Source organism: Sminthopsis crassicaudata, chromosome 3 (assembly GCF_048593235.1).
Source record: "Sminthopsis crassicaudata isolate SCR6 chromosome 3, ASM4859323v1, whole genome shotgun sequence".
NCBI classification, from domain to species: Eukaryota; Metazoa; Chordata; class Mammalia; order Dasyuromorphia; family Dasyuridae; genus Sminthopsis; species Sminthopsis crassicaudata.
The window spans coordinates 636,954,136-636,966,727 of record NC_133619.1 but is presented as its reverse complement, the minus strand read 5'-3'; the positions used below and the strand labels follow the sequence as shown (position 1 = coordinate 636,966,727).

The following is a 12,592-nucleotide window of genomic DNA, read 5'->3' as shown; positions in this document are numbered from 1 at the left end:
TTTTTCAGTGAATGTTTAATAGATCGATTTCTAAAAGAAAAGAAAATGAGTGATCTGGGCCGAGGGAGGTCTGAAGAGGGAGCGAAGGGCGGGGCTCCCTACGTTTCCGATGCGGATTGGCTCGCTGAGAAATGATGGGCGGACTCTCTGGCCCAACGGGAACGCGCAGCGCTCTCCCTCCCTCGCTCCGCGGCCGCTCTAGCCCCACCGGAAGTCTGCGCTTCGCCTCCTCCCTGCCCGCCCTGCGTCCCGGGCTGCGCATCCGCTTCCGGTCTCGAACCCAGAGTGCTGAGGGTCACATTGAGTCAGCGGTGTTCGCGGGAGTAGCCCAGACAGGGACAGCGACAGCGCCGGAAGCGACCTCAGGTGACCCCCCCCCTAATTCCCGGAGCCCCCCACCTCCTCCTTCGGCTTTTATCTGAATGCTGCATAACCGCCGCGGATCGCAGCCTCTGCGCCCCCCATATGCCCCGCACCCCGATAAACCCACACCCCGCTTCTACACGCCCCGGAATGCGGCGTGCCCTTCCTGGGTCTCGCGCCCTTTGCATCCCCATTGATACGTGGCGCCCCGTTCTCTGCCCTTGCCTGAAAAACGCGTACCCCGATAACCTCCGCATTCTGCCCCCCTCTATGCTGCATGGCCTTTGTGCCCCCACTTATGCCCCTGCCCACCCGGTGCCCGGCCCGAGTGCTGCAGCCCCCCCTCCCCCGCCGTCTGCTCGGGCCTGCGTGTCGTGTGGCCTTCTGTGTACCGTCCGTCACTTACACGGGCCTCCGTAGTGCCCGGCCCTGCGTGCACCCGCCTCCGATTCCACACCGGCCACTATGCTGCACGGCCTCGTATATCCCTCTCCCATCTTCTACACTGGCCTGTACCGCCCGTCCCCCCACCTCTTTCTACATTGTTTCTATACCGTATATCCTCATATATACCCCCATCCCTACTTCTACACTGGCCACTATACTGCATGTCCTTATATATCCCCTCACCTTCCGGTTCTATACTGGCCTCTATACCGTATATTCTCACATATTCCTCACCCCATCTTCTCCACTAGCCATTATACTGTATTTCCCTACATATTCCCTCACCTCCGTTTCTACACTGGCCTCTATACCATATATCCTCACATATTCCTCACCCCATCTTCCACACTGGCCACTATACTGCATGTCCTTGTGTACACCCGTCACCCACCTCCTCAGTGCATCCCTCCACATCCCACCCCCTGGACTCCCCAGAATGCTGCGCTCCCCGATATACATATCGCCATCCCACCTTCCACACTTGCTTATAGTGGTTCACCCCCAGACATATCCCGACTTTGTCACTGGCCTGTGGACCGCGCACTCCCTCAAGCACCCCCACCTCGTGCACTTGGCAGACACCCCTCAGGGTGCCTCAGGCCCCTCTTCTGCCCATTTGCGTCCCCGCCTGTGAGACGTGTGCACCCAGAATACCCCACTCTACACCTGCCTGCATACAGCCCCATGTGTACCCGTTCTACACTTGCCTTCTCCAGACATCTGTTTCAGGCCCCTGCCCTGCATTCCCATACCTCCATGCCCCTCCCCAGCCCCTCCCTCATTGATTGTGCCTGAACATTTTGCACAGCAGCGCAGCCATCCCCACCCCCACCAAGCATGGCCTGGTGGATTCTGCTCCCCCACCCCCAGACTTCCCCCTCTGAACCTGCGGCCCCCTTGGCTCACCAGCATAGACCCCCGGGGTGGGGCAGGCGTTCCGTAAGGCTCCGGCCACGAGTGACCCTCTGCTGTCTCTCCAGTCCAGGAGCCACCATGTCTGAAGACATCAAGACCAAGATCCGAAACTACCGCACTGCGCCCTTTGACAGCCGCTTCCCCAACCAGAACCAGACCCGGAACTGCTGGCAGAACTACCTGGGTGTGTGGCGGCCGCCTTCAGCCCCCAGCCCCACCTATACATGCCTCCATTTCTCCCAGCAAGAGCTCTAACCCGAAATCTGAGCTTGGGTTTTTCTTTTCTTTTTTAAAAACCGACAACAAATACAATACAATATAATTGCAGTATTATATTGTGTACTAGTATAATCCTGTGTATTTTATTTGTAAGCATCTAAAACAGTATTTTGAAAAGGGGTCCACAAGGTTCCCATGACTACTAAAGGGGGAATTGCTCCTTCCTGACCCCTAAACTATTTCTTCTCTCCAATAGGATGTCAGCTCATGGAGGGGAGAGACTCTTTGCATCCCTAGCATAGGGCCTGGCACAGAGCAGATAATAAATACTTTTTTTTTTTTTTTTGCTGAGGCTGGGGTTAAGTGACTTGTCCAGGGTCACACAGCTAGGAATGTTCAGTGTCTGAGGCCAGATTTGAACTTGGGTCCTCCTGACTTCAGGGCTGGGGCTCTCTCCACTGCGCCCCCTAGCAGCCCCACAGACAATAAATACTTGTTGAATTGAGTTGACTCCCAGGCATCTGGTTCCCCTTGAGATCTCAGACCCCTGAGTTCCAATCCCCCAAACCCTCATGGGCTTCTCTGTCCAGCTACTAATCTCTTCCTCCGGCTCCTAGATTTTCATCGTTGTGAGAAGGCCATGACCCAGAAAGGTGGCGATGTGTCTGTCTGCCAGTGGTACAAACGTGTCTACAAGTCCCTCTGTCCCCTGTCCTGGGTATGTAGCCTCGGGGGAAGGGAACGACCCTGGGTGGGTTCATCCCTTCATTTATGCCTGCCTTTAGTGACCAGGGGTGCAAGGATGTCCCTCCAGTCCTGTCTGCCCTGAAAGTTGCCTGCCTAGCGTACTGCTTGGCTCCCACGGTTCAGGACTTCATTGTTTCCCAGAGCCAGGAGCCCGGGTGATAGTCCAGACCCCTTGTGTGACCCTGAGAAAACCTGCTCTAACCTCCTTTGGAGCTTCCCTTTTCTGTAAGATGGAAGGAACAACCTTTGGGGTGGAAGGGCTGAGAAAAATGAGTGTGAGCCATATGTGAAAAATAGAATCAGATCTGAAAAAGAGGGGGAAACTCGGCCTGAAGCAGGTTGATATTTTTCTGTCCTCTGTAGGTGAATACTTGGGATGATCGTAGAGCGGAAGAGACCTTCCCTGGGAAGATCTGAGCTGCTTCCTCTTCCTCCCTTATCCCCACCCCGACGTCTGGGGCTGGATCCCTTCTTCCTTCAGAGCCAGGGAGGAATGTGATCTGTGGCTACCCCTGCTCTGGGGGCCAATCATGTTAAAATAAACTGTGTTGGAATCAAGCAAGTATTGAGTGTCCGTGAGTGTCCACAATAGGTTTCTGAGGGAGGAAAGGGGATGGGTAGGAGAGGAGAAACATTCGCCACTTTCCCCAGCCTGGACTCCCTTCTTGTTCCTTGGCCTTGAACCTAGACTTCAGCTCCCATGAGCCTAGAGTTGCTGCTTCTGCCTGTGGGTGATGCCCCAATCTAGATGGGCACAGACAGGATCTTAGAGTACTTCTGCAGAGCTGCATTTCTCAGGCAGAATGAGGAGTGGGCAGTTTTCTTTTAAGTGGGGGTTTGGGGGAGGTGTTCACCCTCAAAAACTACATGTTCTTCTGTAGTGGGACCCTGTGCTTTGTCGTGAGAAGACATAAATGGGCTTTTGGGGTCTAGTTCTCTCGCAGCCAGTCCCTCATCCATGCTTTATGGAATGTCTAAGGCTGTGGTCCTCAAACTTTTTCAATAGAGGCCAGTTCCCTGTCCCTCAGACTGTGGGAGGGCTGGACTATAGTAAAAACAAAAGCTCCCACTCTGTCTCCGCCCCTCAGCCCATTTGCCATAACTCAGCGGGCCCATAAACGTCCTCAGCGGCCGCATCTAGCCGCAGTTTGAGAACCTCTGGTCTAAGGGAAAGCACTTACCTTTCATACATTGGTCCATTTATCTTAATTGTGGGTGGAAATGTACGACTTGGTGAACTTGCACTACATGTTCAACTTCCTGTACCATCTTTTTCTACCTTTGTCCACAAGGTACAGGTTATCCATGCTGAAGGATATCATCGTGGAAACTTGGGAGACAGCAGTTTTTGTGTGGGAACAAAGTTTGGAGTTGAATTTCTGGTAAAGCATTTTAACTAAAGATGTTAGAAAAACAGATAAAATGGCTTATTTGGTTGGTTCATTCTTGAAGAGGACCAAAATGTTGTCACTATGTTAGAGTTGGGTTACAGTGTGTCTGACTGTAGCTGATCAAACCAATACGAGCTCAGAATGTTCTATAGGTTGGACACAAATAGTCCCTATGAACATTAGCTTCTTTAACTGTGTCTTGGCATTTCTTCTGAGCTAATTCAGTTGCTCATAAGTAGGTAAATCAGTAAAATGGGTTTTGTAAATAATTTTGTAAAAAAATAACCTCAAGTTACATGAGGTGCTGCTGTACTCATAACACCAAAGATTCAGGTAAGTGTCAATTCACATGGGAGTATTCCTTTCAGTGGGACAGATAGTAACTGTGCTAAGGGCCTTCTCTGGATCTCTTGATGGGGAAGGGAAAGGGGGTGGTGTCCCCATTAATCCATGCCTTGGTCTTGTTGCATGTCCAGTTCACCTGTCTCTCATGCATCCTCTGATAACTTCCTTTTTTTTTTTTTTTTTTTTTTTAATTTTTATTTAATTTTATAATTATAACTTTTTTTTTGACAGTACATATGCATGGGTAATTTTTTACAACATTATCCCTTGCACTTACTTCTATTCAGATTTTTTCCCTTCCTCCCCCAACCCCCTCCCCCAAATGGCAGGCAGTCTTATACATGTTAAATATATTACAGTATATTCTAGATACAATATATGTGTGTAGAACCGAATTTCTTGTTGCACAGGAAGAATTGGATTCAGAAGGTAAAAATAACAGTTTACACTCATTTCCCAGTGTTCCTTTTCTGGATGTAGCTGATTCTGTCCATCATTAATCAATTGGAATTGCATTAGCTCTTCTCTATGTTGAAGATAACACTTCCATCAGCATACATCCTTGTACAGTATCATTGTTGAAGTGTATAATGATCTTCTGTTTCTGCTCATTTCACTCAGCATCAGTTGATGTAAGTCTCTCCAAGCCTCTCTGTATTTCTCCTGTTGGTCATTTCTTACAGAACAATAATATTCCATAACATTCATATACCATAATTTACCCAACCATTCTCCAATTGATGGACATCCGTTCATTTTCCAGCTTCTAGCCACTATGAAAAGGGCTGCCACAAACATTTGGCACATACAGGTCCCTTTCCCTTCTTTAATATTTCCTTGGGATATAAGCCCAGTAGTAGTATGGCTGGGTCAAAGGGTATGCACATTTTGATAACTTTTTGGGCATAATTCCAGATTGCTCTCCAGAATGGCTGGATTCTTTCACAACTCCACCAACAATGCATCAGTGTCCCAGTTTTCCCACAGCCCCTCCAACATTCATCGTTATTGGTTCCTGTCATCTTAGCCAATCTGACAGGTGTGTAGTGGTATCTCAGAGTTGTCTTAATTTGCATTTCTCTGATCAATAGTGATTTGGAACACTCTTTCATATGAGTGGAAATAGTTTTAATTTCATCATCTGAAAATTGTCTGTTCATATCCTTTGACCATTTATCAATTGGAGAATGGCTTGATTTCTTATAAATTAAAGTCAATGATAACTTCCTTTACAGCAATTATTCACAGGTCTGCTCTCACCCTCCTGCCTTTTGTTGCCCTTTGGATGACTCACTTCCTCAAAGACTGATGTTCCATGTTTCTGAACCGTATATAATACAATATCCTTCATAGGAAGGAGATGTTTAAAAAAAAAAAGCTGTATTTTAGCTTGAAGTTGAAGCGTGGGAATCATTTCAAAGTCCTGGATGTTTTTCCAAATACAGTCCAGCCCACTCTCCCATGCTGGGCCCAGTTTACTGTCCATCTGCAGGGACTGTTATAGCGGTATCGGCCTTTGGGTTGGTTAGTCAACTGTGTGGGGTAGTCTAGATGACAGAGCCTACCTCTGTATAGCAAGCACAGATCTTCCTGCTTTATACCTTAGTTAATAATCTAGGGATCATTGACAAACCCTTTCCTAGAGTTTTTGTGTGATTTTTAAATCATAATTTCAGCATCAGTTTCTTTTTTGGGGGTAGGTAATTTATTTTTTAACACATTGCTTTATGAATCATGTTGGGAAAGATAATCAGAGCAAAAGGGAAAAACCATGGGAGAGATTTAAAAAAAAAAAAAACTAAAACGTGTGAACATATGTGTTCATTTACATTGTCTCCTTAGTTCTTTTTCTGGATGCAGATGGCATTTTCTGTCCAAAGTCTATTGGGATTGGATCACTGAACCACTGCGAAGAACCAAGTCTTTCATAGTTGATCATTGCACATTCTGACTGTTAAGTATACAGTGTATTCCTGGTTCTTATGGATTTGCTCAGCATCAGTGCATGTAAATCTTTCCAGGCCTTTCTAAAGTCATTTGTTCGTTTTTTATAGAACAATAATATTCCATTATCTTCATATACCACAACTTTTTCAGCCCATTTCCCAACTGATGGGCATTTTCCATTTTTTGTTATTTTCCATTTTCCATTCTTTGTTAACACAAAAAGAGCTTCAGCATCAGTTTCAATTTCTTCAAGAATGATAAAGTGATCTTTAATTTGTTTACTTTAAGACAGTCTTTCCAGTCAAGTTGCATTAGTTGTGCCATCTGCAAATAAATGTAATCCAGCAAAATGGTCTTGGTTCTCCTCAGTAGTTCAGTGATCCAAAAGAATCCCAATAGATTGGATTTGGAACCAATGACCAGGAAGGATGAGATAAGGGCCTAAACAAAGATGGGGGTTGTGTAGATAGAGAGAAGTGATCAGATGTCAGAAATGCAATGGTATGATTTCAAAGTGGAAATGTTTTACATGGCTTCCTATTTTTAATGCGTAGCGTATTTCTTACTTTCTCAATAGGTGGGAGCAGGTGAGAGAGAACTCAGAATTGAACATTTTAAAAGTCAATTTCAATTGTTTAAAAAAAAAAAGTGCAGCAGTAGAAAAAAATAGGATTTGGTAACTAGTTGGACATGTAATATTTAATAAATGATGACCAAAGGAGATAATAACTAAGATGTTCAGTATAGTGCCTGGCACATGGTAAGTACTGTATATGTTAGTAATTATTATTTTTAAACTGTGATACCATTACTTGGCTTCCAAAGAGATCAAAAAAAGAGCCAAAAGTCCTCTATGTATGAAAATATAGCAGCTGTTTCATGGTGCAAAGAACTGGTAATTAAGGGTACATCCATCAATTAGAAAATAATTGAACAAGTTATGTCATATGACTGATGGAACACTATTGTGCTATAAAAAAGGAAGAGGTTTCCAAGAGATCTGGGAAGATTTGTATGAACTGATGCAGAGTGAAATGAGCAGAATCAAGAGAATCATTTATTTCACAACTGCAAGACTTAAGAACTTTGATCGCTATTAGGAAAGAAGCCAGGAGATGGGGAGAAACTAATAGAAAAACAAATAAAAAAGCTATCTCTCAGATAAGAGATGGAAAAAAGGCAGAATCAAGGGCAAATTCACTATACAATTTAATTAACCCTAATTAGAAAGATCTAGACACACTGATCACAAAATCCACTTTAATTTCAATAGATGATATAGCCAAAAATGCCTGAAACTGGACATTAGCCACACAGCCCTACACAGGGTTCGAGCTTGACGATGTTCTAGAATGTTTATACTATCATCAGCATCATAAGGTATTGGACACTAGGATTGGAGTGGATACTTAGCAAACTCATCCAGGGAAGGCAATTTTAAGAGCCCCAGGTCCCCAAATCATGCTTCCTAATAGCCCTTCCTAATCCTAAAAAGGCAGCAAAACAATTTGTATACCAAACAGTTCCTCCCTTACATTCTTACAGGGAGGCGGAGAACAGACAATTTTTTTTTTTTTAATTTTTGGTTGGAATCCAAAATCCAGCAGCGCCCAGCACACCCACAAGGTTTTGACAAATGATTGTTGGACTGGGAAGTCTCCATGAAGTCTGCATGAAAGGGATCATCCACTTTACTAATCTGAGGGATCTCTTTCTGCCACTAGGTGGTGCATGGTAATCAGTAAACATTACCACTCCACTAAGCATTGAGCATGAATGGTCAGAGATGAGCAGAGGAATCAGTTGGGATTTTAGGGGCTAAGGCAAATGCTGAACTCTCATGGTTCTTCTGTCTGCTTTTGTGAGTTCTGTCATCGCCTTCAATTACTTACATGTGCTAGGAAAGCCTCCACCATCTTCCCTTCCTTCCCCCATCTCATCTGTTCCTGGTGTTTTAAAACGTAGTTACATAAAAGCTGTTTGACCTCTGCACGCATATCTACACCAAACTGACACCCCCCCTTCTTAGTGGGTTTGTCCACTGAGTTTGGACTGTGTTAGTACATGTCCAGCTTTATCACGTTATAGACTCTGAGGCTGTTTGAGCTCTAATCCCAGGGGCAGCTTAAAAGGGAGGGTCTGTGGAAGACTAAAAGAGAGACCCAACTCCTCCATCCCTCCTACCCATGGAGCAGGGAAAGGACTCAGACACTCGACTCTGTGATCTTGGTCATTGCTTCCATTCACCTCGACTTTCTCATATGAATAAAGAAGACAGGGCTGAATGCTGGTGTTTGGTAAGCATGTTAAGAACATTCTGGAGACGGGTGGCTCAGTAAATAGAGCACTGGCCCTGGAGTCAGGAGGAATTGAGTTCAAATGGCACTTAATATTTAGTTACTTAACCAAAAAAAGAATTCTTATCTGGGTCCTACAGAAAACATGTATATTTTATGGGAGAGAAAATGAGTCTCTGAGTTGACCTTTGTCAGAACACAGGCCTTGGAACTACTTGGCCAAGTTAGTTATTTCAGTCATATCTGACTATGATCCCATTTGGAATTTTCTTGGCAGAATCACCAGGGGGGCTTTGCCATTTCCTTCTCCAGCTCATTTTACAGAGGAGGAAACTGAGGCAGAGTGAAGTGACTTGCACAGCTAGTGGTTTTCTATTTCCTTCTCCAGCTCATTTTACAGAGGAGGAAACTGAGGCAGAGTAAAGTGACTTGCACAGCTAGTGGTTTTCTATTTCCTTTTCCAGCTCATTTTACAGAGGAGGAAACTGAGGCAGAGTAAAGTGACTTGCACAGCTAGTGGTTTTCTATTTCCTTCTCCAGCTCATTTTACAGAGGAGGAAACTGAGGCAGAGTAAAGTGACTTGCACAGCTAGTGGTTTTCTATTTCCTTTTCCAGCTCATTTTACAGAGGAGGAAACTGAGGCAGAGTAAAGTGACTTGCACAGCTAGTGGCTTTCTATTTCCTTTTCCAGCCCATTTTACAGAGGAGGAAACTGAGGCAGAGTAAAGTGACTTGCACAGCTAGTGGTTTTCTATTTCCTTTTCCAGCTCATTTTACAGAGGAGGAAACTGAGGCAGAGTAAAGTGACTTGCACAGCTAGTGGTTTTCTATCTCCTTCTCCAGCTCATTTTACAGAGGAGGAAACTGAGGCAGAGTAAAGTGACTTGCACAGCTAGTGGTTTTCTATTTCCTTTTCCAGCTCATTTTACAGAGGAGGAAACTGAGGCAGAGTAAAGTGACTTGCACAGCTAGTGGCTTTCTATTTTCTTTTCCAGCTCATTTTACAGAGGAGGGAACTGAGGCAGAGTGAAGTGACTTGCACAGCTAGTGGTTTTCCATTTTCATCTTCAGCTCATTTTACAGAGGAGGAAACAGACAGTGAAGTGACTTGCCCAGGGTCACACAGCTAGTACGAGTCTGAGGCTGGATTTGAACTTATTGAAGATGAGTTGCCAGCACTCTATGCATGATGGCGCCCCCAGCTGCCCCAGCACTGCGCTGCCTCGGTCTGTAAGGGGCCAACCAGCTCTGATCATCTCCACATTGCCCCTCCTACCAGCCCTACTTCCGGTGTACTTACCTTTGGCTCTGAGCACACCTGGGCACTCCCCCAGGAGCCCCTCCGTATATGAGTAAACGTCCTCTCTCTGCTCCCCTTCCTCTGGGGAACCTCAAAGCACTGTGTCCCCCAATCCTGCCCCTCTTCGTCTGTGTGTCCCAGGTTGCCTTTGATTGACTAGAGTAGGGGGGCTTCCCCTTTGATTTGTTGTCGTCCCGTGATTGGATGGGGTGGGGGTGGGGTGGGTGCATTAGGCACAGGGAGGAAAAGCCTGGGGGGCACTTAGTAACTGCAGCCCCAATCCAGACCCCAAATGTAATACTCAAGTCTGCCCACAGAGGGCAAGGGGCACACGGAGATCTAGTCAGACCAGAAAAGAATGGGGGAGGGGGTGAGAAAGGCCTGAGCCTCAAGCCTCCCAGTGAGAGTTGGGGGGGGGGGTGAATGCCCTTTTACCTTGACCTGAATCTCTGCCCAGCCATGGTTAGCTCCTTCCCCATCAGTAAGAAATGGTGCTCCCCTTCCTGTACATGTGGATCCTCCTTGGGAGCGAAGGAGGAACAACAACAATGTAGATGGAGGCTTTTTGACCTTGTTTATGGGATCTTTTCTCTAGATCAGAGACCCAGAGCAGGGACGTGGCCCCCCCAGTTTGAACCTAGATCTTCCGACTTCCCGCTGTGCGGCCTCCACCCACACTTCTGGGGTCACAGAATCAGCCGTCCTCCCCCACTCTCTTTACAGCCTTTCCCCATGAAATAGGATCTGTGCCTCTTGACTCTTTTCTCCTGCAAACTTGAGGGGCGTCTATGCTAGAACTTCTAATAGGGGTTTATAATAGAGATTCTGTGCTTAGAGCTGAAAGAGGCCTCAGAGAGCATCTAGTCCAAAGCCATTGTTTCCAGATCAGGAATCAGGCCCAGAGGGGAATTGGTCCATCCCAGATCACAAAGCCAACTTTCCCTGCTCCCCCCTGGGTAGGAGACTAAATAGGGGATTCCTGATTGCCCAGAGCCAAGATGGAGCTCGGGGCTCGGAGATGAGCATCTTAGCCTAAGGCTTTCTCAAGGATTCCAGCCTGACAGATGACAGGAAAAGATAATGACAAATGTGGGGGAGGATGAGGGAAAACTGGGACGCTGATGCCTTGTTGGTGGAGTTGTGAACAGATCCAACCATTCTGAGAGGGATTTAGAACTGTACCCAAAAGGCTAACAAACTGTGCACACCCTTTGACCCGGCAGCATTACTACTGGGCTTATATCCCAAAGAGATCATAAAGGAGAGAAAGGGACCCATGTTTGTGCAGCCCTTTTTGTAGTGGCCAGAAACTGGAACTGAATGGATGCCCATCAACTAGGGAATAGCTAAATAAGTAATAGTATAAGAAATTACTGTTCTATAAGAAATGGAAAGAATCACACAAATTGATAATAAGTGAAGTGAGCAGAATTGGGGAAATATTGTACAGCAAGATTATCTGATAATCAATTGTGATAAACTCAGCTCTTCTCAGCAATACAATGATCTGAGACAATTCCAGTAGATTTAGAATGGAAAATGCTATCCAGGTCCGGAGAAAAAACTGGAGACTAAATGTGAATCGAAGCATATTATTTTATTTTATTTTTTTCCTGAGCTGGGGTTAAGTGACTTGCCCAGGGTCACACAGCCAGGAAGTGTTAAATGTCTGAGACCAGATTTGAACTCTGGTCCTCCTGAATTCAGGGCTGGTGCTCTTCCACTCCGCCACCTAGCTGCCCAGAAACATATTATTTTCATTGGTCTTTTTGTTTGTTTGCTTTTTCTTTCTCATGCTTTTTTTTTTTTTTTTTTTCCCTTTTTGGTCTGATTTTTCTTGTACAACACGACAAATATGGAAATATATTCACAGTAACAGCAAGATTATCTGATAATCAACGGTGATAGACTTGATCTAAGTACAATGATCTAAGACAATTTCAATAGTCATAGGATGGAAACTGCCAACCACATCCAGAGAGAGAAGAATGGAGACTAAATGTGAATCGAAGTGTATTATTTTCTTTCTCATTTTTTTTCTTTTTTGGTTTGATTTTTCTAACACAACATGACAAATATGGAAATATATTTGGAATTGTACATGTTTACATCAGATTACTTGCTATCTTGCGGAAGGGAAGGGAGAAAAGAGGGAGAAAAACATTGGAACACAAAATCTTACAGAAATGAACGGTGAAAACTGTCTTTACATGTATTTGGAAAAACAAAACACTGCTGAGGAAAAAAAAAAAGAATTCCAGCTTGATTCAATCCTCTGGAAAGCTGTCCTTGCCTCTCAAGGCCATGTTCCCTCCCCTGCCTTGCTGCACTCCCACGGATGACACGACCTTCCCTAACCCAGGCAGCCACTTCTGCAATCTCAGTCATCTCCCACGCCCCCACACAGCCTGTCACTTGCCAAGGCAGGCCATTTCTGCCTTCACAGTTTCTAGGGCTTGCATATGAATGCAAGTAATTGTTGATCATGGGAAACTCCCAATGGGGGCCGTGGGCGTACCCTCCAACGCCCCCGAAGACAACCATTCCTGTTCACAAAATATCCCTAAGGAAGGGGTATTAGGCCTCAGAAGGGAAATGGCAAAGGGGGCTGCTATCTCAC

At 45.6% G+C, this 12,592-nt stretch overlaps 1 protein-coding gene across 2 annotated transcripts; it reads left to right on the top strand.

Annotated features, from left to right (window-relative positions):
* The first annotated feature begins 222 nt into the window (after positions 1 to 222).
* COX6B1 (cytochrome c oxidase subunit 6B1) lies at positions 223 to 3,249 on the top strand. 2 transcript variants are annotated; one of them, XM_074306741.1, is made up of 4 exons: positions 223 to 366; positions 1,796 to 1,909; positions 2,562 to 2,662; positions 3,055 to 3,249. In XM_074306741.1, exons 2-4 carry the CDS (start codon positions 1,804 to 1,806, stop codon positions 3,106 to 3,108), a joined length of 261 nt encoding a protein of 86 aa, XP_074162842.1. In that variant the 5' UTR covers positions 223 to 366; positions 1,796 to 1,803; the 3' UTR covers positions 3,109 to 3,249. The 2 variants fall into 2 exon arrangements, with proteins under 2 accessions (XP_074162842.1, XP_074162841.1); XM_074306740.1 differs by having other exon boundaries at positions 227 to 366; positions 1,791 to 1,909.
* Positions 3,250 to 12,592: the final 9,343 nt, after the last annotated feature.